Genomic DNA, 21,186 nt, shown 5'->3' with positions numbered 1-21,186 from the left:
GGGAGAGGTGCTGGGGACAGCAGGGCATCAGGGGGACCAGGTCCCTCCCCTTTCCTGCCAGCCGGGGCTTTTGCAGCCCTTCGTGCCCGGCGCTGCTCGGCGGAGGGGGCTTGCGGGGCTGCAGTGGATCCCCCCCCCCCCACCTCTCCGGCACCGGGAGCCGGGGGGCAGCCGGGTGCGGGGGTCCCCCGCCGCGATGCGCTAGTGCTTTAAAAGGCTGGCAAAGCCGGCGGCGGGCTTCCCAGCGCCTCTTCATGCAAAACTTCCCCGGCCCCGACCCTCCTCCTCCTCCCCCTCCTCCTCCTCCTCCTCCTCCTCCTCCTCCTCCTCCTCCTCCTCCTCCTCCTCCTCCTCCTCCCCGTCGCGGCTGCGGAGCGCGGCGGGTCCCGCCCGGCTGCGGCTCGCTCGGCTCCCCGGGCCGGGGCCGGGGCTTGGGGCGGGGGGGGACACCGTGGGCTGCCCCCGCCGCATGCCGCAGGGCCCCCCCGGGGTGCCCGAGCCCCGCCGGGGCCGGAGCCGGAGCCGGATCGCGGCACCGGGCAGCGGCCGCGGGCGGAGACGGGGTCGGCGGCGTCGCCAACTTCGCGCTGCCCGCGGGTAAGTGCGGGGCGAGCGCGGGGGGGGGGGGGGGGTGCGGAGCATCCCCGGGACGCCCGGTCCCCCCAAACCTTCCCCGAGGGGCTGGGGTGCCCTCTCCTCCTCCTCCCTGCAGCCCCGCTGCTCTCCCCCCTCCCCATGCAACGCTCCAGCAATTTTTCTGCCTTTCCTTCTTATTTATTGGTTTTTTTTTTTTTTTTTGGGGGGGGGGGGGCTGCGACAGCGGGGGCTGCAGCAGAGAGCCCCCCCCCCGGAGCCCCAGCCTGTCTCCCCCCCCCCCCCCGGCTGCCCCCCACCTCCCCGTTCTCCCACTCGTTGCATTATTCATAGTTGTGGGGCTGCGGAGCGCTGGTCCCCGCTGCATCCCACCGTGTGTGGGGGGGAAACACCCCCTACCCCAATCCCCAAAACCTACCACCTTTGTCCCCAGAGGTGCCCATCGCTCCGGAGTGGGCTGCGGGAAGGGAGCTGGGGGGGCTCGTCTGGCTGGAGGGGGGTGGGAAGGGGTTTGGGGCAGGAGGCACCGGGCAGGGGCTGGTGGCTGTGGCCAAGCCGCAGGCGGGTGGTTGCCCTCGCCTCGCCGCAGCGGGCAGGGCCCGCAGAGCCCGCCGCAGGGCAGGGCAGGGGGAGAAAGAGTCGGTGCTTTGCCCAGGTCAGCGGAGAAGAAGCTGCCCCTTTGAGCTTGGAGGGGCTTTTTGGGGGTAAGACCCTTCCCCGGAGCTGGAACGACCCCACGGAGCCATCCCCGGTTTGGGGCAGGGAGCCCCGCTCTGTCTGCAGGCACACGCTCCCAGGTTTGTTTTCCTCTCCGGAGCGCTCTCTCCCGCTCCTCGGTGCTTTTTGGGAGAGCGGATCTGCGTGGCTTCAGGAGCCGCTGGGGAAGTTGGCAGCCGTGGGGGGAAAAAAAAAAAACCAGAGAACTCTCCCACCGCCTGCCTGGGCGCAGCCCCACCGCCCTCCTCTTCCTCCTCCTGGTGTGATGAGTTTGCCGTGCTCTGCCAGCCAGGTTATTTTTCTGTGGGCTGCTTCAGGTTTGGGGGGGGGGATGCCCACTGCCTTCAGCGGCGGCTGCGACGGAGAGGCTGCGGAGTGAGTCATTGCCATCGCTGCCGCCGGGTGACCTGTGGCTCGGGGCTTGACGGGGGGGGATGGCATGAAGCGGGGCTGGGGTGGGCTGGGGTGACCGGAGGAGCTCACCGACACTGGCCGCTCGCCCGAGGCAGGGCCCGGGGAGGGAGGGAACTGAGCCGATCTGTTGAATGCAACGAGGAGCTCGGGAAAATGCCAAAAGAAGTGCCAAAAGAAAAAGCTCATTTCCTTCCCTCCCTTTGCTTCCTGTAAGCCAGGCTTTATCTGTACCGGGGCAGCGGGTGGGGGGTACGGTGGGACATGCTGGGCACGACTCTGTGCTGGGGGGAGAGTCAGGGCAAGACCCTTCTCCCTGTGACCTGCCGCCTCTGTGCTGAGAGCCGCGGTCCGAAGGGATGTGCCGAGATCCTGGCTGCTTTTGGCCAGCCTAGCCGAGCCGGGGGGATGCAGCACTGGGGGCTGCGATGAGGGTGGGCTATTTTTGTCAGGGTGGTGGGTCCCCTCAGGCAGCAGCAGGCTCCAGCTGCCCCAGGCTGGGGGGGCACAGGCAAACCCATTTTGGGGAGGGCAGCAGGCGCTGGGCTGGTGGTGCTGAGCTGCAACGCGGGCTGTCGGGACAGCGGAGCGGGAGCTTCAAGGGGATTTTACAGCGGGAACCGAAGCTCGGGTGCAGCCTTGGCCCGGCCCCGCATCCCGGAGGCCAGCATCGCCCTGCGGAGGAGCCTGCCGGCTCCCCGAAAAAGAGTGTCACGTGCTTCAACTTTGGCATCAGGCAGGAGGAGGATGGATTTGTCAGCTCAGCCACCCCCTTCCAGCTCTTCCCAGAAAGGCAACGGCTTGAAGATGTGGCAGGTCCTAATTATAACAAATGCGAACCCGCTCCCGCCGCCCTCCCCGGCTTTGCGCCCGCTGCGGGCACCATCTCTTCCTCTCGGGCTCTACATCTAATGGAAGGGTTTCCTCTGTGGGGTGGTTGCCCGCGCCTCTGTGCTGTGGATGCTCCTGCACGAAGCCCGGCTCAGGACGGGGGTCTCTGCCCCCGCCGGGGTTTTCCCAGGCTGGGTACGGGCAGGGGCTCGTGCTGCCAGATTGCAGTCTCGGGGTGTAGGTGTGATGGGGAGCAGAAACGCCGGGCAGTGTCACGGGCACCGCTGGGGACCGGCAGTCAGGCTGCACTCTCGCTCCGAGCCAGAGCCATCCCAATTTGCAGAAGGTGATCAAAAATTAATTGCGGGATTTTGCTGCACGTGGCAGGAGCGGGGATGAGCGCCAGCTCCTTCCCTCCCTCCGGCCTCTCCCGGCTGGAGCTCTGTGCACGTTGGCTGCTGGCAGAGACCCCGCGCCGCCTCCCGCAAGGTGAGCTGCTGTGATCTCCGCTTGCTCCGCAGCCGGATCCTGCTCGCCTTCCCCTTGCTGCGCTATCTGATCCTTCAAAGTGAAGGATTAGCCCTGGCCCGCTTAGCAGTGGGGAGGGAGGGGGAAGGAAAGAGCTTGCCTGCAGTTAAGGAGATAGATATATATATATAGTGTGATAAATATTCCCTGGGTCTGATCCGTGCCCAGTGGGAGCATTTTTCTTTGGACTTCAGCATCTTTCAGGGGATGCTCTGGGGCAGCGAGGAGGGTGGTGATACCTGGCTTTTCTCCCTGCGGGGCTCCGAGCCAGGTGCTGGCCGGATCCGGTTGCAGAGAGGTCGAGTCGGCAGCCTGGCTATGGGCTTGGGCTTATGCAAGCCTTGCGATATCAGTTCGTGCATCAATTGAGGGATTGCTGGGGGGGGCTGTGTCTTGGGGTGCGTCGGGTGGGTTTTGATGGTAAAATCTGGGGTCTCTGCTCGCTGCTGCCTGCTGAGCTGTGGCTTTGCTTTTCCTCCAAGCAAATGCTGGGGTACTTGACCTGAATACTTAAGGTTTTGCCTGTCGAGAGAGAACTTAACCTGGCATCCCCTCCCTCCGTGTCTAAATTCTGCTGTATATTCACGGAGCTTTTGCAATTAAAAAAACCAGGAGCCAAAGCGAAGTTCTCTGTAATCGCTTGCAAGTGGGGAAGAGCGAGTGTGTGCTAATTGGGATATTGTGCTGCGTGCCGGCTGGCCCCGCTTGCCGAAGGAATAGCAGGTGGGGAAAGAAATGGCCTTGATTTTCAAAAAGATGCCAGTGAGCTCACGGCAGCCAGCGTGGCAGAAGCCGGCACAGCCCTCCCAGTGCCGGGGCTGGGCTGGGGAGGTCTCCTTGGTGGTGGGCTGACAGGAGGTCGGCTTCTTGGCAGCTGGGGAAGGGGTTGTGCAGGTGAGTGCTGGGCACATGCTCTTGGCTGCATCTCCTGGACCGTGTCACCAGCTCAGCCTTTGCCTGGTTTAACAAGCCCCGATGCAACTGGGTGGGCTCAGCACAAAACCAGTGAGTGCCCTGGCTCTGAACTGGGAGCCAACAGGTCCTGCAAGCTGAAGGAGCCCGGTCCCGCTGCAGGCAGAGCTCTGTGGTCCATGGGAGTGGGGTCTGCTCAGAGAGGGGTGGGATGCTCAGGCCGCCCTGCTATAAGCCCTGGCTGGGATCTGAATAACTCGCCTCTCGTCTTTGCCCGCTGCTGGCGATGATAAAGCCGCGGTGATTAGTGCTTAGCCGGCACTTGTGTTGATGGCACATGAGACGTGAACTCGCCTGCCTGCAGCGGCATGGGCTCCACGGAGCTAATGGCAGTAAAATGACTTGGTTTTGACTGGGAGTCCTGCAGGGAGCGGAGCGAGGGAGAGAAATGGGCCGTTTCCTTCCTTATTTATTTATTTCCCCCCTTGAAGGAGATTTTTCATTGCTGCAAAATTCCTGCATCGAGGGGCAGGTCTGGGGGGCTCCAGCAAAGAGCCCCCCGTGCTGTGCAGCCGCGATGGGCCAGGTCTTCTCTGGCCCCAGGGCTGGGGATCAGGCTGGGCGACCGCGCTCTCAGGATCGGTCGGTGCAATCTGGGGCTCCCTCTGGGCTGTCTGTTCCCGGGGCTGCGGCAGCACCAAGCTGGGGAAGGGAAATTTTGCAAACAAAACCCATGCCATGCATGCGAGGGGGCTCCAGCTGCCTCTCCTGGAGATGCACCAGCCCCGGGCTCCAAAGCCCTGGGCTGCAGATCCCTGCAATGGGACAGACTGCCTGGCTCCGGGGCCGTGTGTCCGGTGGCGATGCAGCCGGGGATGCATCCCAGTGCCCGTGAGGACCTTTGGGCTCTGCAGGACGTGGTGAGCCTTAATTTTGTCTTGCTGCAGCTCTGCTGGTGCCGGTGCAGCCCCGGCCGCTACGGTTCTTGCAGGGATGCATGGAAGGAGCTGCGGGAAGGAGCTGCAGAAGTGAAGCCCAGGATGGCCGGTCCCTGCCTCCGGGACACGGTCCGTCCTCCGGGCACTGGAGCTGGTTTTGCAGCAGGAGCTCTGCGTGGCGCAAGGGAATTTTTAATCAAAAATTTGATTTCTCCTGCCCAGCTGAACCCTCGCCCTGTCCCATCCAGGGGCCTTTGTGGATGGCGATGCCGGTGGCTCGGTGGCATGGCCACCGCTAGAGGGGGGCAGGATGCCACCGTGCAGGACTGGCACCGTGTCCTGGGGTGCTGGGGACCCGCAGGGCAGGGGCACAGCCCGGGAGCCAAGCGCTGCCCGTGGCCTCCTTGGTTCTCCCTGTCCCGGGGTTGCAGCAGCCCCAGCACCCGCTTCTGCAGCTCCTGGCACTCATTAGATCGGTCTGGCGCTCGGTTTGATTAGTCCTTGCATTGCTTTCCAGATCGGGGATCTGGCCGTTGCATGGTCAGGATGAGGGCGATGGAAAGGCTCGTTCCTCACCGACGATGTGCTTGTGAGAGGTGGGAGGAAGCAGCATTGCTCCTTCCTTTGGTGCCGTGCATTTATCCCACCCCATTTATTACCACCCGGGGGGGTGCGTACCTGCACCTGACTTGTTGCAAATCTGCAAATATTTCTTTCCCCGGGGCCGTGCTGCCCTCGCGGAGCTGTGCAGATGGGGCAGGAGGGCGGCTCTGTCCCCTCGCTGCCTGTGGTGTGTGGGTAAGGCTGTTCCCTGCTCCACGAGCACCTGCTGTAGGCAGGCGTCTCCCTCCAGATGTGCATCTCGTTCCAGATGTGCAGGACCAGCCTTATGGTGGAAGGGCTGCTTTGGGAAGTTGCAGGAGCTGGGCTCCCTGGGGATGAAGAGGCTGGTCCCACACCTTGGAGGAAGGATGGGCTGGGTGCATCCCCGGCACGGGTGGGACCAAGATTTGGGCTGTGTAGGGAGCAGCAGCTTGCGTGTGGCCGTGGGGACGCTTGAGGCAGGTGGAGGGTGACAGGGGGAAGGGGATGCTCGTCTCCTGCCCCTTTCCGACGAGCGCTCAGGCTGTTTGCAGCACAGGCTCATTGGGTAATTCAGGCTGCATCTCCCCTAACGATTCAGTGAGGGATTCAAACCAGCTCCCCCCTCCCCTCCCCGTTATTTGCGCTTTCTTCTTGCCTGCCGTGATATTTTTACCTTCAGTTCGTTCAGATTATATGATCAAAGGAGGCACAAAGGGGAGAGAACAGAGAGGAAAAAGCTTAAAAGAAGAAAGGGAGAGGCTGTGGGCTCTGGGGGCACTGCCAGCTTGGAGGATTTTCCTGGGAGCGGGTCCACGTGGTGACCCATCGCACCTTCTCCGATGGGCAGAAATGTTGTGGCTCCTGGGGTAGGATGTAAGAAATGACCTGATTTCAGCTGGCGTGGGGGGGGCTGCAGTGTTGGAGCATCTCTGGGTCTCCCCATCATCCGCCTCCTCACCACGGGCACAGCCTGACCCGCTTCCACGCTGTAGCAGGAGCCGCTTTCTCCTGCTCTGCTGCTGATGCATGGGATGATTCTTGCAAAGGAGACGGGATGATGAGGAGGGTCGATCCCTGTCCTTGATCCCCATCCGAGCGGGGCTGCGCTCGCAGGGGCTCTCTCGGCGGCAGGGCAGCACTCCCAATCTCCTGCCTTTTGAAGCAAAGAGCTCAGCACCAAGTAATTCTGGTTGCTTAAAAGCCCCGGCTGTCAGAAATGCTTTGGAGATGGGCCTTCAAGTGGCTCCGACAGGCAGGGATGTGCATAATTTATGGAGGTGAGTTGAGGCAAGGGCCCTCCTGGCTGGGGCGGCTGCGGAGCTGGGAACCTTCTCCATGGTGTAACGGGGCTCAGCATCGCAGGCTCTGCCGGGCAGCACCCCTCGGGGCCGGCTGAGGATCTGGCCCGGCAGGTGTGGGCTCGGATGCGGGGCTCTGCGCTGGAGCTGAGATTAATTTAAGCTGTTTCTTCGGTCTCGCTGTTGCAGCCCATCCTGCTTGGGGAATGCATTTGCCTGCTCGGCTCTCCTCTGCTTTTTGGTGCCTTGCATTAATCATGCGCTGCCCTCGCAGCATCCATCAGCGGCTGCCTGGAGACAGCAAGGACGGGCTGCAAGGGGGAGCCTTCCCCCAGAGGGGAAACTGAGGCAGGGGTCCGTGCTGCTTGGGCAGGGGCAGCTCCAGGGCACGGGGAGGGGGACGAAGGGCTGTCCTGCAGCGCTTTCGGAGCCAAGACAGCACCCTGTGCCCACTCGAGGGGCTCTGTGGTGAAAGCAAAAGAGTCAAGGTGAGGGCACAAGGGGTTGCGGGAGGCTGGTGAGAGAGGTGAGACCCCCCCGGGCTCCCCCCCAGCTGTGAGCAGGAGGCTCCCAGGAGGGTGTGGGACTGGGATGGAGGGACTGGGATGGGCTGAGCCCTCTCTGCTGGCTCCTCCAGAGCCAGCACCTCCGAGATACGGTGCGGGCACTGGTGTGCTGGGGCAGCGGGGCAAGGCAGCAGTTAGCAAGAGCGGGTGGGTTTTTTCCACCTGGTAAAAGAACCAAGTCTCACCCACCTCATGGTGTTCAATGGTTAATTGGGACCCACGGGTGCCTCCTCTCCACGCTGTGCTGCAGGGCAGGGATGCTCTTCCAATGCTGCTTCTCAGGGGAGAGCTGCCGAAATGCTCCCCATGGGCCGTGCTTGGTGCCGGGGCTGCCGATGCCCCGTGGCCCTCGGGGAGGCGTTGGGATGTGGGTCGGGATGCAGCGTGTATCCGTGGGCACAGCCTGCGGGCATCGCCCAGGCACTGCTCCCAGTGCCTTCGCCACCAGTTTTGCTCCCGGTTTCCCATGGGACCCTTCGCTCCCTCCTTCCTCCCCCGTGGGCACCCACCTTGGGGTCCGAGGGCCTTTGCAGCCCGATGCTCTCGGCACACAGCTGACCGTCCTTGCCACTTTTAATTTGAGCAGAACCTCAGGTTGCTTGCCTGGGGCAGCCAGAAAGCCAAACTCCCCCCGCTGCTCAGGCGAGCCCTCTGTGCTGTCGATATTTGCTGCTGGAAGCTGTCGATAATGGATGCTTGCAAGGAAGCAGCTGCTGGTTCAGAAATCAGTGGCCTGAAGGAAGAGCGGCAGGAGCAGCAATGCTTAGGGTAGCGATTCAGATCCATAACGCCGGGTTTCGGCAGTGCCTGGCCGTGTCGGCTCTCGCTTAGGACACAGAGGATCTGCCAGCCTGCTCGGTTTGCTGTGCGGCGCTCGAGGCGTGGGGACTCGTGGCAGGCGGTTAAAAAGCCCATTGGGAAAGCAGCCCCCAGCTCTTTCGGCTCCTCCTTGCTTGAGCTCGGTGGTGCAGGGGATGAGGGATGGCTCGTGGCTCTGACCCCCGCCGAGGCCACGTGCCTGGCAGACCTGGGAGGAGGCTTGGGAAGATCTTCAGCCTCAAGGTTGGAGGTTGCGTCTGGCAGGGCCATCGATGGGGACAAAGAAGGGGCAGGTGGGTGCAGCAGGGGATGCTCAGGAGAGGAGGGGATTTGCCACTCGCTGGAGGGGCTGTTTAAAGAGCAGGTTTCTCCCCAGATCGGCTCAGGGTCTAAATCAAGATCAGCTTTAAGGCGGCTGCTTGGCTCCCGTGCCTGGCTGTGCCCTGGGGCAGGAGGGATGCTCTAGGGCAGGCAGGGACCAGGGCTATGGGTGCATGTGGGGTTTGCCCCGCTCTGAGCACTGTCTTGGGGCCTGTCCCACCCTGGCAGCTCCCTGAAGAGGGGACAGGATAGGATGGGGTCCCAGGGCCTCCTCCAGCCCCGAGCTGGCCACCGACCCTGGGGCAGAGCGAGCCGGGGGCCCCTGCACCGGCCCCTCTGCCCAGATGCAGTTGGGGCTGAGCCAAAGCTGCTGGCGTGAATCAAAAATCAAGTGAATCCCAAATCTCTTTTTTTTGCAATAACCCCCAGTGCTAATTTCTGCCGGGCTCTCTGATGAAAGCTTGGAATAGCTGATGGCCTCTTCATGCTCCTGCTTAATTTTCTCTCTCTCTCTCTCTCTCTCTCTCCCTCCCTCCTGTTTCCCCCACCCCCAAAAGGGCTCCGGAGGAAGGACCCAAAGCTTTGCTTGGGCTCACGTCTCTGCCGCCGCCTGTTCTCCCCGGCGTAGCCATGCAGACCCCGGTGCCCTCCTGCAGCCCGGCCGCCGGCTGCTCCCCGGGGGCCGGCATCACCGGCGGGAGCCGCTGACGGTGCCACGAGCGGGAGCCCAGCGGGAGCCATGCCGCCCGCCCGCCCCAGCCTCGCTCCCTGACCGCTGCCGGGTTTCGGGCTGCGAGCTCTGCCCCAGCACGGCTTTGGCGATGAGCGGGGGTTATTTTTGCATGGAGCGTCTCTCCTTCTGCCTCCTCCTGAGTGCCTGGAGCTGGGGGTGGGCGCCCGGGGGTGCCGCCAAGCCCAAAGGCCAGGGCTACCCGCACATGAACTCCATCCGCATCGACGGGGACATCACGCTCGGGGGGCTCTTCCCCGTGCACGGCCGGGGCGTGGAGGGCAAAGCCTGCGGGGAGCTGAAGAAGGAGAAGGGCATCCATCGCCTGGAGGCCATGCTCTTCGCCCTGGACCGCATCAACAACGACCCCGACCTGCTCCCCAACATCACCCTGGGCGCCCGCATCCTGGACACGTGCTCGCGGGACACGCACGCCCTGGAGCAGTCGCTGACCTTCGTGCAAGCCCTCATCGAGAAGGACAGCACCGAGGTGCGCTGCGTCAACGGCGGTCCCCCCATCATCACCAAACCGGAGCGGGTGGTCGGCGTCATCGGCGCCTCGGGCAGCTCCGTCTCCATCATGGTGGCCAACATCCTGCGGCTCTTCAAGGTAGGGCTCGGCGAGGGTAAAAATAACCGCTCGGCCGAACCACCGCGGGTGTTTTGGCAGTGTTTCTCCACGCGGGCCTCTTCCTCCGCGGCTGGGGGTAGGCAGGAGCCAGTGTCTTTAAAACCCTTCTCCTGCCTCCCCCAGGTCCCCGGGGATCCCTTCCTCCATCCCCCTCCAGTGACGACACTTTTAGCAGGAGGATTTTTATCTCTTCTCCCCCGGCTTCGTGGCGAGGGGGGGATGCTGATGCTCCTGGCGTCAGTGGGGCTGCGGGAGGGAGGTTGCCCTGCAGGGGATGGGTGGGGAGGTGGGCTGAGGGTGGGTGTGCGGTGGGATAATTTGGGCTGGAAGGGACCCTGGGGGCTCAGCCCACTGCCCGTGCCCAGCGGGGCTGTCTCTGGGGTCAGACTGGGTTGTTCAGGGTTTGGTTGTGGTGGATCTTGAAAACCTCTGAGGCTGGAGAGGGTCCAGCCTCCCTGGGAGCTCCCCGAGGGTTTCTGGGGTGCAGCCCTCACCCCGGTCCCTGGCTGTTACTTGAGGGGGCTTGGCCGGTCTGTGGGAGCAGTGTCACCCAGGGGAGTCAGCCTGGGGGGGACCCTGGCCGTCCTGTTGAGCACCCTGGGTGTAAGATACCCTTTGCCGTCATATAAGATACGACTGTCACCTCCCTGCCTGTGGCTGTCACCTATAGACTAACTCTCTCAACTGGCCTGCCTGCAAGCAGCTGATAGTTGGGAGCATTTCAATATAGACCACCCTGACACCCGTTATGGGGGACAGCTCGGTAAGGGGGTGTGGGTTATACCCCCAAAACGTAAGGTCACACCTGAGCCAAATGGCTGGGGAGCCACAGGGTTGCTGCGTTCACCGCGGGGATGGAGGCAGCTATTGCCGACGGGGTGCAAGGACGGCCGTGACCGCTCTGTGCTCCAGCCCAGGGGACATCAGCCAGGCTGGGGACACTTGTCCTGTGCCACCAGCTCCGGGGGTGCAGGGGGGCACAGGGCGCTCGGGGCTGCGGTGGGACGAGGGCTGGCTCTCCCTCCTGCTCTCCATGCCAGTCGCAGGAAAGCCGAGGAGTTTATAATTACTTTCCCCCTTGCTGAGCATTTATTTATCAGCAGCAACGTCCCTGGGCTAGAGAAAGTGTTTGAACAAGAGCCCCCTCCGCAGCAAATGGCAGGGGGAAATGTAAATACTCCGCACACCCAGCAGCGGTGGGAGCCCTGTGCTGCGCCCAGAGCGGGGTCCCAGCTCTGCCTCCCCTCCCAGCACCCCAAACCCCCTCGGTTCTGCAGGCCTGATGCCGTTTTCCTTTTTCTCTTTTCCCCCCCTTTCCTCTTCCTCCACCAGCCCGGCGTGCTGAGAGCGCCGGGTGCCCTCTTGGGAGGGCTGGAAGCTGTTAGTGAAGACGGAAAAAACAGATCGCTGATGGAGTTTGATTTTTCTGGGTCCCTTTTTTTAAAACGTGTTAATGTTCCAGGCGATGAGTGAGAGGGCTATTCAATAATTAAAATAATATAAATTAGAGGGAGCGGGAGGAACTTAAAAGCTATTTGCCGAGACAAAAAAGATTGAATGCTTGCCTCGGAGAGGAGGAGGGAAGCAGGCAGCGGGAAAGGAGGCAGGAGAGTGACAGTTGGAGGAGTGGGGGGTACCTACATCCTTCTAGGTTGTTGAGTTTTTTTTTTTTCTCCCCCTTCTCCTCCAATTTTGATCCTTGGGCAAAGCAGCTGTGACCTGTGCAGGAAGGATGTCACCGAGCTCAGGCACTGGTGCTGCTGGTGGCCTGGCGAGGACACGTCTGACTCCCTGGCTGTCCCCAGCAGCTTTAAAACCCAGAGTTGATCTCAGCCCAACGTTACAGTGAGGAGGCGGGTAGAGGATGGAAACCTCGAAATCCCTGGGAGGGGACGATGCAGGACGAGCTCAACCCTTCCTAGACAGCAGCGAATCCCCGTGTGTGGGTGACGGGGTGTGCGTGCGGGTGGGTGCAGAGTGGGTGCACTCCCTCCCGGTGGTCCCCAGCACAGGGATGTCATTCCTGCGAGACGTTGGGTCTCGCGTTCCTGCGGCGGTTCCTGCAACAGCGGGGGCTTGGGGGGGCTCGGGAGGGCTCTTCCCTCCCCCCCACCCTGCTATGACCTGAGAGCTGCCGCCGCTCTCTGTTATTCAAATAGTGGGTTTATGACAGGGACATGCTTAAAATGAAAATAAGGCAACTTCCATTTCACGCCGCTGCTGACCTTTAAGCGCGGGTGACTTCGCTCTGAGGTTCAGCAAAGCGTTTGCCTTCCCAGGCGCCGCTGCTCAGGCGGTTGCCTTTGCCCATTCCCTTGGGAATGACACTTTGCCGGAGCTGTGGCTCCTGCCGTGGCATCGTGCCACGAGGCGAGTATTGCTTACGTCCCCCTGAGCGCCCGTGCCAGGAGCCCTCGGCGTTTCCCCAGCAAGGGGATGCTGGTGCTGGGAGCTGAAACAGGGGGTCCCGCTCCCGATGCTGGGGGGAGCACTGGGGATATCTCCCCTGGATGGGGCTCGGTGCCCTCTCCCCACGGGCAGCTGGTGGCGGGGGAAGCGTGGGGGCATTTCAAGTGCTCTTCAAGTACTTTGATTTTTTAGATCGCTGAAGTGGTTCTCCGGGAGGGTTGTAGCACATCCGGCGAGCAGCACAGGCACAAAATCGATTAGAAAGTCCAACAAAGCGAGGAGCAAACAGCTTCCCCCCGCCCGCCCCAGCGCCTGGGTATGCGCTCGCACCCGTGTGCCCGTCGAATTCCAGGCAGGAGCCGTCCCCTCCCTTTGCCGACCGCATTTCAATGACGGCTCCCTTCGCCCTGTTCCAGCAGCCGTAGGTGGGTTGCAGCAGGTCTGCATCCCACCGTGCAAGTGCTGCGGAGCCTTTGCTGGGAGGGGCGCACAGCAGCCCCCCCAGTTTATCCCCAGGAGCTTGGAGCAGCCCCTTCTCTACCTCCAACCATTTGCATGACGGAGGTGGCCGTTCCTGCCCTGGGATGATGCTGATGCTGTCCCCCTCCGTGGTCCCTCACCCCATCCCATGCTCCCCTCCCACACAGCCCACCAGCCCTTCCCCACCAGCGGCGAGCCTTGCCCCTCCCTGCCAGGGGTTTTGTTGCTCCCACGCTACATAAATAACATAAATAACTAACGTGTCCTCCGTTAGATGCCACTGTCTAATTAAAGCTGTACATCAGTGGAACAACTTGCAGATGCGGCATCCTCTGTCCAAGCTGGTTTCATCTCTCCTCGTAGCTCTGCCTGCGGAAAAACCTTCCCCCAAATCTCCGGTCTCGGCTCCTTGCGATAGCATCTCTCTGGCGTCACTGCGAGAGCTTTCTGGCATGCTCCAGCTCCTTCCCACCCCTTTCTGCTAGCTTTCCAGCCCCAGCTCTACCCACTTACTCCTGAACCACCACAGTGATGATGGTGTAAAAGGAACCAGCTCCATCCCCTGGAAACGTGATCCCTGAAAAGCTGCCTTAGGGTCTGGGGTGCATTTTTCAATCCCATCCAGAAAGACCTGGGACATGATGAAGCTCAAGTGCTCAGCTGGGGTGAGGAGCATCCCTGGCCAGAGGATGGACTCTACACGTGCTGGACACTTTGAGGTGCTTGTTTTCTTCGTGGCAGCGAGTGCAGCAGCTCTTTTTAGCACAGGGGTGTTGTACAGCATGAATAATTCACCTAACGGAGGACGATGCCTGTTGCGCGTGCGGCAGGAGCCGGGGGTTCTCAGCACCTGCAGGCACGTGAGGTTTTGCTGCCGGGGGCTGTGTTGCTGCAGCTGGTGGGGGGGCTCGCAGAGCTGGATCAGGCCCCCCGTGCTGAGCCCCCCCAGGCTTGTGTCTGCTCCCCGCTACAGGGGATGCCCTGAGGCTTTGAGGGTGGTGGGACGGGAGGGATGCTGCATTCGGCACCACGCTTCCCCACTTAGTGGGTAAATAACCTTCATGAAGCCGAGAAGGTGGAAATCGGCTGGGGGACGCTCTGATTAATCACCCGCTTCTGCCACTTCATTTCCTTGTTCTTCACTGGGTTTATTAAAACAAATTGCAGCCGCCTGGCTCCCCCGGGCTGCCCCGGCCGCGGCAGCTCCACCGTCGGTCCCTGGGCACGGCACGGCATGGCGAGGAGGAGCGGGAGGCCGAAGGCAGGGCGTATGGCGGGTCCGGCGAGGAGCGTGCTGAAGGGCAGCATCTGCGGCGCTCTGCACCCTGTGCTTTGCTCTCGGCTGGGATGGGAGCTGTTTTTTTGGGAGAAGGGGTGCAACCACCCTCTGGCAGCACTGGGATTTTCTGCTGGAGCTGCCTCCCCAGCGCGGGAAGCTGGGTCCGTGGGCAATTAAGAAAAAGTTTTCTTTCTCGTTGCTGGTTTTACATCTGCCGCCAGCACCTCCGGATGAGCCGTCTCCTTTTGGCATAAGCCCGTGCCAGGGCTGGCCGAGAGATCCTCCCGCAGCTGCTGCGCTTCCCGGTGTTTTATTTCTTGACAAGAGCCAGATTTATTGAAGGGGATTGAGCAGCCCATGCCCAGCCGGCGTCAGCCCCAGTGTCGGAGCTGCCTGATTTACACGCTTGGTTTAACAGGTCGCGGCAAAGGAGCGGGCAGGTCGGGGACTCCATTGCTCCCTGCCCCAAGCTGTGTCCCCTCGAGCACGGCTGTCGTGTGTCACCCTGGAGCGGCTGCCTTTTGGTGGCACCGGAGATTGGAAATGGAGGAATTTGTTATCGGCTCCGCATCGTGTCGGTGCATCGTGATCCCCAAGTGATTTGCCTGCCCTGTGCAGTAGAAGCAGTTGCCCCCCCCATTTTTAGCTGGGGAAACTGAGGCACAGAGACCTGGTAAACAGCCCAGGGTCTGTGGGGTGTGGGATCTTTATCACTCTCCGAGGAGATGCTGAGGGCTGGATCCTGTCTTGGTACTGGGCCTGATCCCGCGGGACGGGGGCTGCAGCTCGCTCTGTTCCGATGACAAGGTCTGACCATCCCCGCTCAGCCTCCCCACTCCTCCAGCCCCTGCGGTGCTTTACACTCTCCCTAATTAAAAGCTGCCATCCAAATGGCTCGATGATGGAAATTCTAATTAAATCAATTCCATCTTGTCAGTGAACCAGAGGTTTGCATAAGATATGCATGAAATTAATAATTATGGTTAGGGAATTAGCTGCTCCCGACCCCATTTGGTATGGGGGGGCTGGTGCTGGGAGCAGTGGGGCTGGTGCAGGAGCCCCTTTTTATGGGGATGCTCCCGACCGGTGTGCGTGGCTCTGGCTGTACAATGGCCCTTTTTTTTTTTTGGCTTCTTCCCTCCTGGCTGCTCAGGCTGATGTTCAGATTGATGGTTTAACCCTTGGCTGGGGCCATGCTGAAATCACCGCCTTTGCCTAATTCTTCCCAATCTGGAGGGATTCTGTCCACCGCTGGTAGAGAAAATGCTGCACTGGCTCGTAAGCTGGCGTTAATGAAATGGGTGCAAAATCCAGGTGCTTTTGCAGTGCATTTGAGGTCAACCACACCAGTCCATTGACCCAGGGGTCCGGGGGAGCAGGATGACACCCCCAACCCCGGCTCCCACCTGCTCTCTTACCCTGAGGGACAATTCTCCAGGTTGGGGGTGCTTCTGGATGATGCTGACTCTGGTTTTTGGTTCAGAAAAAGGGAGGAAGGAGGTTTTAACTCTTGCCCTGGGGTTACTCCCCACTCTTGATGGTACAAAGGAGGTCCCACTGATTTCCCCACCACCATGGCAGTATTTATACCAGGCTGGAGATGAGCTAGGCAAGGTACCATCGGTGCCCAAATATGCAGCTGAGATAGATAGTTTTCCAGATTGCCCTCCCCACCGCATCCTTCTTCTTTCTAAGAACCTTGAATTCCCTGCCTGCATTTTGCTTTTATGGACCTAAAAGGACTTTTGTCTTTTATCTGAGAAAATAGCTGGTGCCAGGAGTTGGGCTATTGTAGACCAGGAGATCAAAAAGGCAGAGGGGGAAAAAGGCAGAAGAAGTCTATGAAACAGTCATTTGGGAACTGGTATTTTATTTTCACTTCCATTCAAGGCAAAGGAGCAAGAGAGAAAAGCTCTTTCCATTTGTTTATTAAAATACAGCTTCCAGTTCATAGCCTGTAGATCAACAGGTATTTTCTAGGCTTCATTTTCCAGCAGGGGTTCAAGCAGGATGGGCAGCCCGGGGGTTAAACCCAGATGTGCCCCGGCCATCTGAGCTTGGACGGATGGGTTGCACAGTGGCAGAGGCACAGTGGCACGGGGGAATAGCTGGGAAGTCTCCATCAGCAGCACCCTGCTGAGGAGGCAGGGATCTGTTTAAACTAAACCACTTTGCAGAGAAAAAATTGTTGGGAAACGATCCTCTGGAAAGGCAGGGTTGCATCCCTGCCCCAAATTTCCTTTGATGTGGGCACCGCCGCTTTCTATGCCCACTTGCCCGCGTCGCATGGGCACACTGCATGCATCGCCTCCACCCCAAGCTCCCGTGTCCATCCTTTGGCCAGCACTGCTGCAGGCAAAGCAGGGAGGAGGCAAGGAGAGCAGGCGCGGAGCAGTCCCCCCCCCTCCCCGTTCCCTCCCCAGGATGAATGATTGCCAGACGAGCGCCTCGCCTGCTGAGCAGAATTTTAATCGAGTCTCATGCACCGGCTCCCGGTCACGGATACCCAACGAGCAGATCACAGCCCCTCGGAAAGGAGCACAAAGATTGTCACAGAGAGTAATCCTATTTGTGCCTTGATAAAGATTCCTTCCTTTCCCTCTCCCACTCCTTCTCCATCTCTCCCTTTTTTCCTCTTATATTTTGCAGGTAGGTAGAAGGGTGGCTGCTCCTTTCCAAGGGCCTTTTAGCATTCAGGTGGAGTCGTGGGTTTATAACACCGGTATTGCATTTAATAGGGGGGGGGGGTGGGGGTGGGCGGAGTGGGAGAGGGGAAAATAACAGAGAAACAAAGGAGAAACTGTGAGATGCAGCCTGGGAGCTGGAGCGGAGGAGGATGGAATGGGTCGTGGGGGCTCGGAGGGTTGGGAGACCCGGGAGGGTCTGTGGGGCAGCTCCGGTGCAAGTTTCCCCATCCTTGGGATGCTGCTACCCAGCCAGGCTCCCAGCAAGGTGGCTTGATTTTATAACACGAACCAGGATTCCCACAGACCCCAAACCTCTCTCTGTCCCCTCCAAGCCCACCCAGGTGTCTCTGCTGCTGGGAATTGGCTAATTGCTTAATGGGGAGTCCTGACGGGTGAGGGCAAAGGCAGCCTGAGCCGATTTGAACATCTGGCACGACCCAGGTGCCTGCTGAGCCCGGAGGATTACTGGGATCCATCGCAGTCCCCTGTGGCTCTGGCAGCATTTGTGCTCCTGCAAGCGGCGATTACTGAATTATTCCTAAACTGGATTTAGAGGGAGCAGGAGAGGGGGAAAGTCCTTTAAGAGCTGGGGATTGCTGCTTTGCACCCACTTGCCCCCAAGGCACGGGGTGGTTTGGGATCGATGATGCCCTGGGCTGTTCCTCCTCCATTTGCTCTGTCCTGGCAGTAAAGCAGCGAACCCTTCCCCGGGCTGTGCTGGCTCTGGGTAGGGCTGTCACTATCTCTGCAGTGCTGCTGTTCTGTACCTCCAGCCCCTGCGATTAGATCAGTGCTGAATTTAAAACCTTGCCCAGGTTTTGGTCAGGGCTCTGCCAGCCCTTGCAATGTGCTGGGCTGCACCCGGGAACAGGTACCTGCTGGGGTGTGGGATGAAGGGATGATGGAAGGGGCTGTCTGGGTATTCGGTATGTCTTTGATAGGGAGCTTCAGGCTGGTGGGGAGAACGTGGGCTTGATAATTTAATAAGCCTTTTCCATCTTTAAGATAAATTAACATCTGTGGTGTGTTTTGGAGATGTAAAGTGCTGTGTAAGTGTTAAGCATCGCATGATCCTCCGGTGCTAAATCATTCTAATGTACTGCGCGAGGTGCGGCAGCTCTGGTTAATTTAAAGGGTTTATTTATGGCTTGGGTGGACAGAACCTGGCAGGGTGGGGTCGGATCTGTCCTTCCTGGGGCAGGAAGCCAAAGGGAGACCTTAGCAGGGCTGTCTGGGGCAGGAGCAAGGTTTTCTCTTTGGTCTCTCCCATGCTGGGCACATCTGATGCTCGGGAAACCCTTCTGGGGTCCTGCCGGGTGTCCCTGAGCTTCAGGTGGTCCCCGAGCCCCGACATCTCCAGGGGCTGGGCCAGCCTGCGTGGCCAAGGCTCGGTACTTGCTTTCCCCAGATGGTGCTGGTCCCCTTTGCCCAGGCAGCACCCAGAGGCACCCACAGCTCTCATTCTGGCTGGCACCCGGGGAGCAGGGAGAAGAGATCAAAGTAGGTAGGCAGGCATGTTACATGCAGAAATGAAAGCTTGGGATGCTCTGAACCTTTCCCTGCAAAGCCCAGGGCTGCCCAGCTCCTTGGTGGACCTCAAAGGGACTTACTGGTGGCTGCTCTGCCATAGAGCTGGTTTCTATTCTTCCTCGAGAGATTCTGGAGTCCTGCTGACCTGCTGGGCTCTGCCCAGCCAGGCACTTCTGTGGGCAGAAGTGTAAAGCAGCAGCTCTGCCCTTTCTGATGGTTTTATTTTTCCCCTTCCCAGACATTGGTGTGTGTGGGTATAGACCGGTCTAGATGGCGCAGAGGAGATGTGTGTCCCGGCATGGGCTGGGGTGGTTTTGTGTCTCCTGTACCCAATTATGGGTGGAAATCACCAGATCAAAGCCTTTGGGTTGCCACAGGACCCAGTAGAGCTGATCATCCTCTACTTTGTGGTCTCCCTTCCATGAGTTGCTGATCCTGGGTGCCGTGGAGCATCCCATGTCTGTCTGGTGGCACGTGCTCCCACCTGACCCATAGTCTTCCTTGATTTCCACCTCCCTCCAGAGCAGGGCTTTGGGAGCATCGGCAAGGTGAGGGCATCGTGGTGGGGTGGAGGTCACCTCTTTCTCCTGACGCTTTGTCTTTCTCCATCCCAGATCCCCCAGATCAGCTATGCCTCCACCGCGCCGGACCTGAGCGACAACAGCCGCTATGACTTCTTCTCCCGCGTCGTCCCGTCTGACACCTACCAGGCCCAAGCCATGGTGGACATCGTCAAAGCCCTTAAGTGGAACTACGTCTCCACCTTGGCTTCCGAGGGCAGCTATGGTGAAAGCGGCGTGGAGGCCTTCATCCAGAAGTCTAGGGAGGATGGTGAGTGTGTTTCTCCCGGGACGGGAGTTCGGCGTGTGCTTTGGAGCAGCTGGGGCTGGAGGAGAAAAGGCAATGGATGGGAATGGAGAGATGCGTCAGGTTGGGCTTCTTGGCCTGAGCTGGGCTGCGGTTGCGGTGCATGAGCAGGGGTGGATGGCACGGTTTGGGGGACGATCCCAGGGCGGTGTGGGTTTTGGGGCTACCCTGCTGATTGCAAGGACAGCGTGGTGTCCAGCAAGGATCCAAGCTGTCCAGCATGGATCGGGACCAGCAATCCCAAGCTGCCTCTGCTCTGCAGGGCAGGCTGCTTTATTGCTGGCAGCTCCTTTTGGAAAGAATCTCAAGATCCCGTTCCCTGCTTACCAGGAGACCTCAGATCCGCTGAGCTGGTCTAACCCCCTCCCTCCACGGCTGAGCCACGGCGCTGGGCGTGTTCCAGAAGAAAAGACTTTTACAAATACTCCCAGGTTTTAAACAGAAAATAAAGTTGGCACCAATGCACGCTTTGCCCAATTTTAGTGGAATTATCCCCAAGGGCAGGTGCTTTAACTTGTCTATAGGCTTTGGACAGGCGGAAAGTCTGTGCTCAGCAAAACTCTTTGGGAGGATTTGTCTGGAGCCAGAAAGCGTTTTGCTGATGGGAGCGCTGGGATGCTTAGGGGGGATTAGCAGTCTCGGGAGCGGCGGAGGAGCTCGTGGGTACCCACTGGTGGCTGAGCACCAATCCCAGGACCAGCTGGGCTGGTGAGGATCCCCAGGTGTTGCCGTTGCGGGTGCTGTTACCGCGAGCCCGAAGCTGCCCTGAGACCTCGCGGAGGGACCAGCACAGCACTGGGGTCCCTCCTCGCTCGGGCATCGCTTTGCCTCCACAGCGTCACGTGCATGGGGCGAGACGGAATCTAAAGAGTGTTTTCCGAGGCAGTTAAAACCCTGCAGCGCACAGGCTGCTGCCTATTACTGGCTTAACTGTATCTGAATGGCACATTAAGTTCTGGCAAAAACGGTGGGACACCAGCCTATCTGGAGCTAGTCAAACTGTGTTATGGCCTTATAAATGGATAAAGGGAATAAAAACTTCTAGGTGACGAGCTCCTAATCAAAGCCCTATAAATAGGAACAGCGTTAATTCCGTCTCGCGCGCGCGCCCTGGCACCGGGAACCGGCTGTGCTTTTAATATGCAGAGAAATCCATCTGGGGATTCAACCTGGAAACTGCTCTTCAGGATTTTAACTTGAAAAGCAGAATATTTTCACGGGGCTGCGGTTTTGCAAGGAGGAGCGTGTGGGGATGCTGCCGCGTAGGCGGGTGCGATGCTCGTCGTACGGCTGGGTGTGGGGCGCGCTGCCTGCGTGCCCCGTGATGGGGATGCGGGTGCGAGCGGTGCCGGGGTACCCGCGCTGAGCTGGGGTTGTGTCTGCACGCAGCCGGGTGTGACGGTGAGTTGTTGCAGGGGATACACGGGGCTGCAGATGGGAAGGTGCCATCGGGCATGTGTGGTACCCAGCAGGTTTGGGGAAGCTGGATGGGTGCCCCACGGGATGGGGTGCCCCGTGAAAGGGCTGCTTCTTTATGGCTCTGTTAACAGCTTTGCCGCTAACCCTACCGGGGTTTGTAAATGCTAACAGCAGCCCCATCTGGCTAGTGATGATAATGAGATTCTCATCTGACTACAGGAGGAATAAGGGAAAGCAGCCTATTTTTTTGGAGGGGGGGTGGCATTTTGCATTATCGTAAGCATTTTTCCACCCAAAAAGGAGAGTTTCCTTGCGCACCTCGGGCCGTCAGGTCCTGCCCCGCGGGGTGCCCGGGGCAGGGCTGATGGGACCGCTGGGTGACACGGGGAGGTGACGGTAATACCGGGTTAAGCAGCTTCGTTAGCCCATGCCCGGCCCCGTTGTGCCCTTATCCTGCAGCAAGCATGGCCAGAGGATGCTCTGCTGCCCCGTCCGTGGCCATTGCTCCCCTGGGGGGTCCGGGTGCCGGGCTGGACGTGTACTGGGAGGAAGCGGGTTGGTGCACAGGCACGATTCGAACCCATGTTCCTCCTCCATTAAGCACCAGTAAGGAGCTGTTGTCGTGACTGGTGGT

The 21,186-nt window shown here is 60.0% G+C and overlaps 1 protein-coding gene across 2 annotated transcripts in view; it reads left to right on the top strand.

The window, feature by feature from the left end:
- Window positions 1-250: 250 nt before the first annotated feature.
- GRM4 (glutamate metabotropic receptor 4) overlaps window positions 251-21,186 on the top strand; it is a 52,301-nt gene continuing 31,365 nt past the window's right edge. Inside the window, exons 1-3 of one of the 2 annotated variants that reach the window (XM_029999485.2) lie at window positions 251-597; window positions 9,078-9,860; window positions 18,881-19,097. In XM_029999485.2, coding sequence (XP_029855345.1) covers window positions 9,342-9,860; window positions 18,881-19,097 — 736 coding nt within the window. In that variant the 5' untranslated portion in view covers window positions 251-597; window positions 9,078-9,341. Of the gene's footprint in view, window positions 598-9,077; window positions 9,861-18,880; window positions 19,098-20,414; window positions 20,535-21,186 lie in introns of those variants that run through there. The other variant, XM_029999486.2, reaches the window with a different exon arrangement.

This window comes from Aquila chrysaetos, chromosome 24 (genome assembly GCF_900496995.4).
Source record: "Aquila chrysaetos chrysaetos chromosome 24, bAquChr1.4, whole genome shotgun sequence".
NCBI classification, from domain to species: domain Eukaryota; kingdom Metazoa; phylum Chordata; class Aves; order Accipitriformes; family Accipitridae; genus Aquila; species Aquila chrysaetos.
Note: the sequence above shows the minus strand (reverse complement) of the source record. Positions and strands in the feature narration are given on the sequence as shown.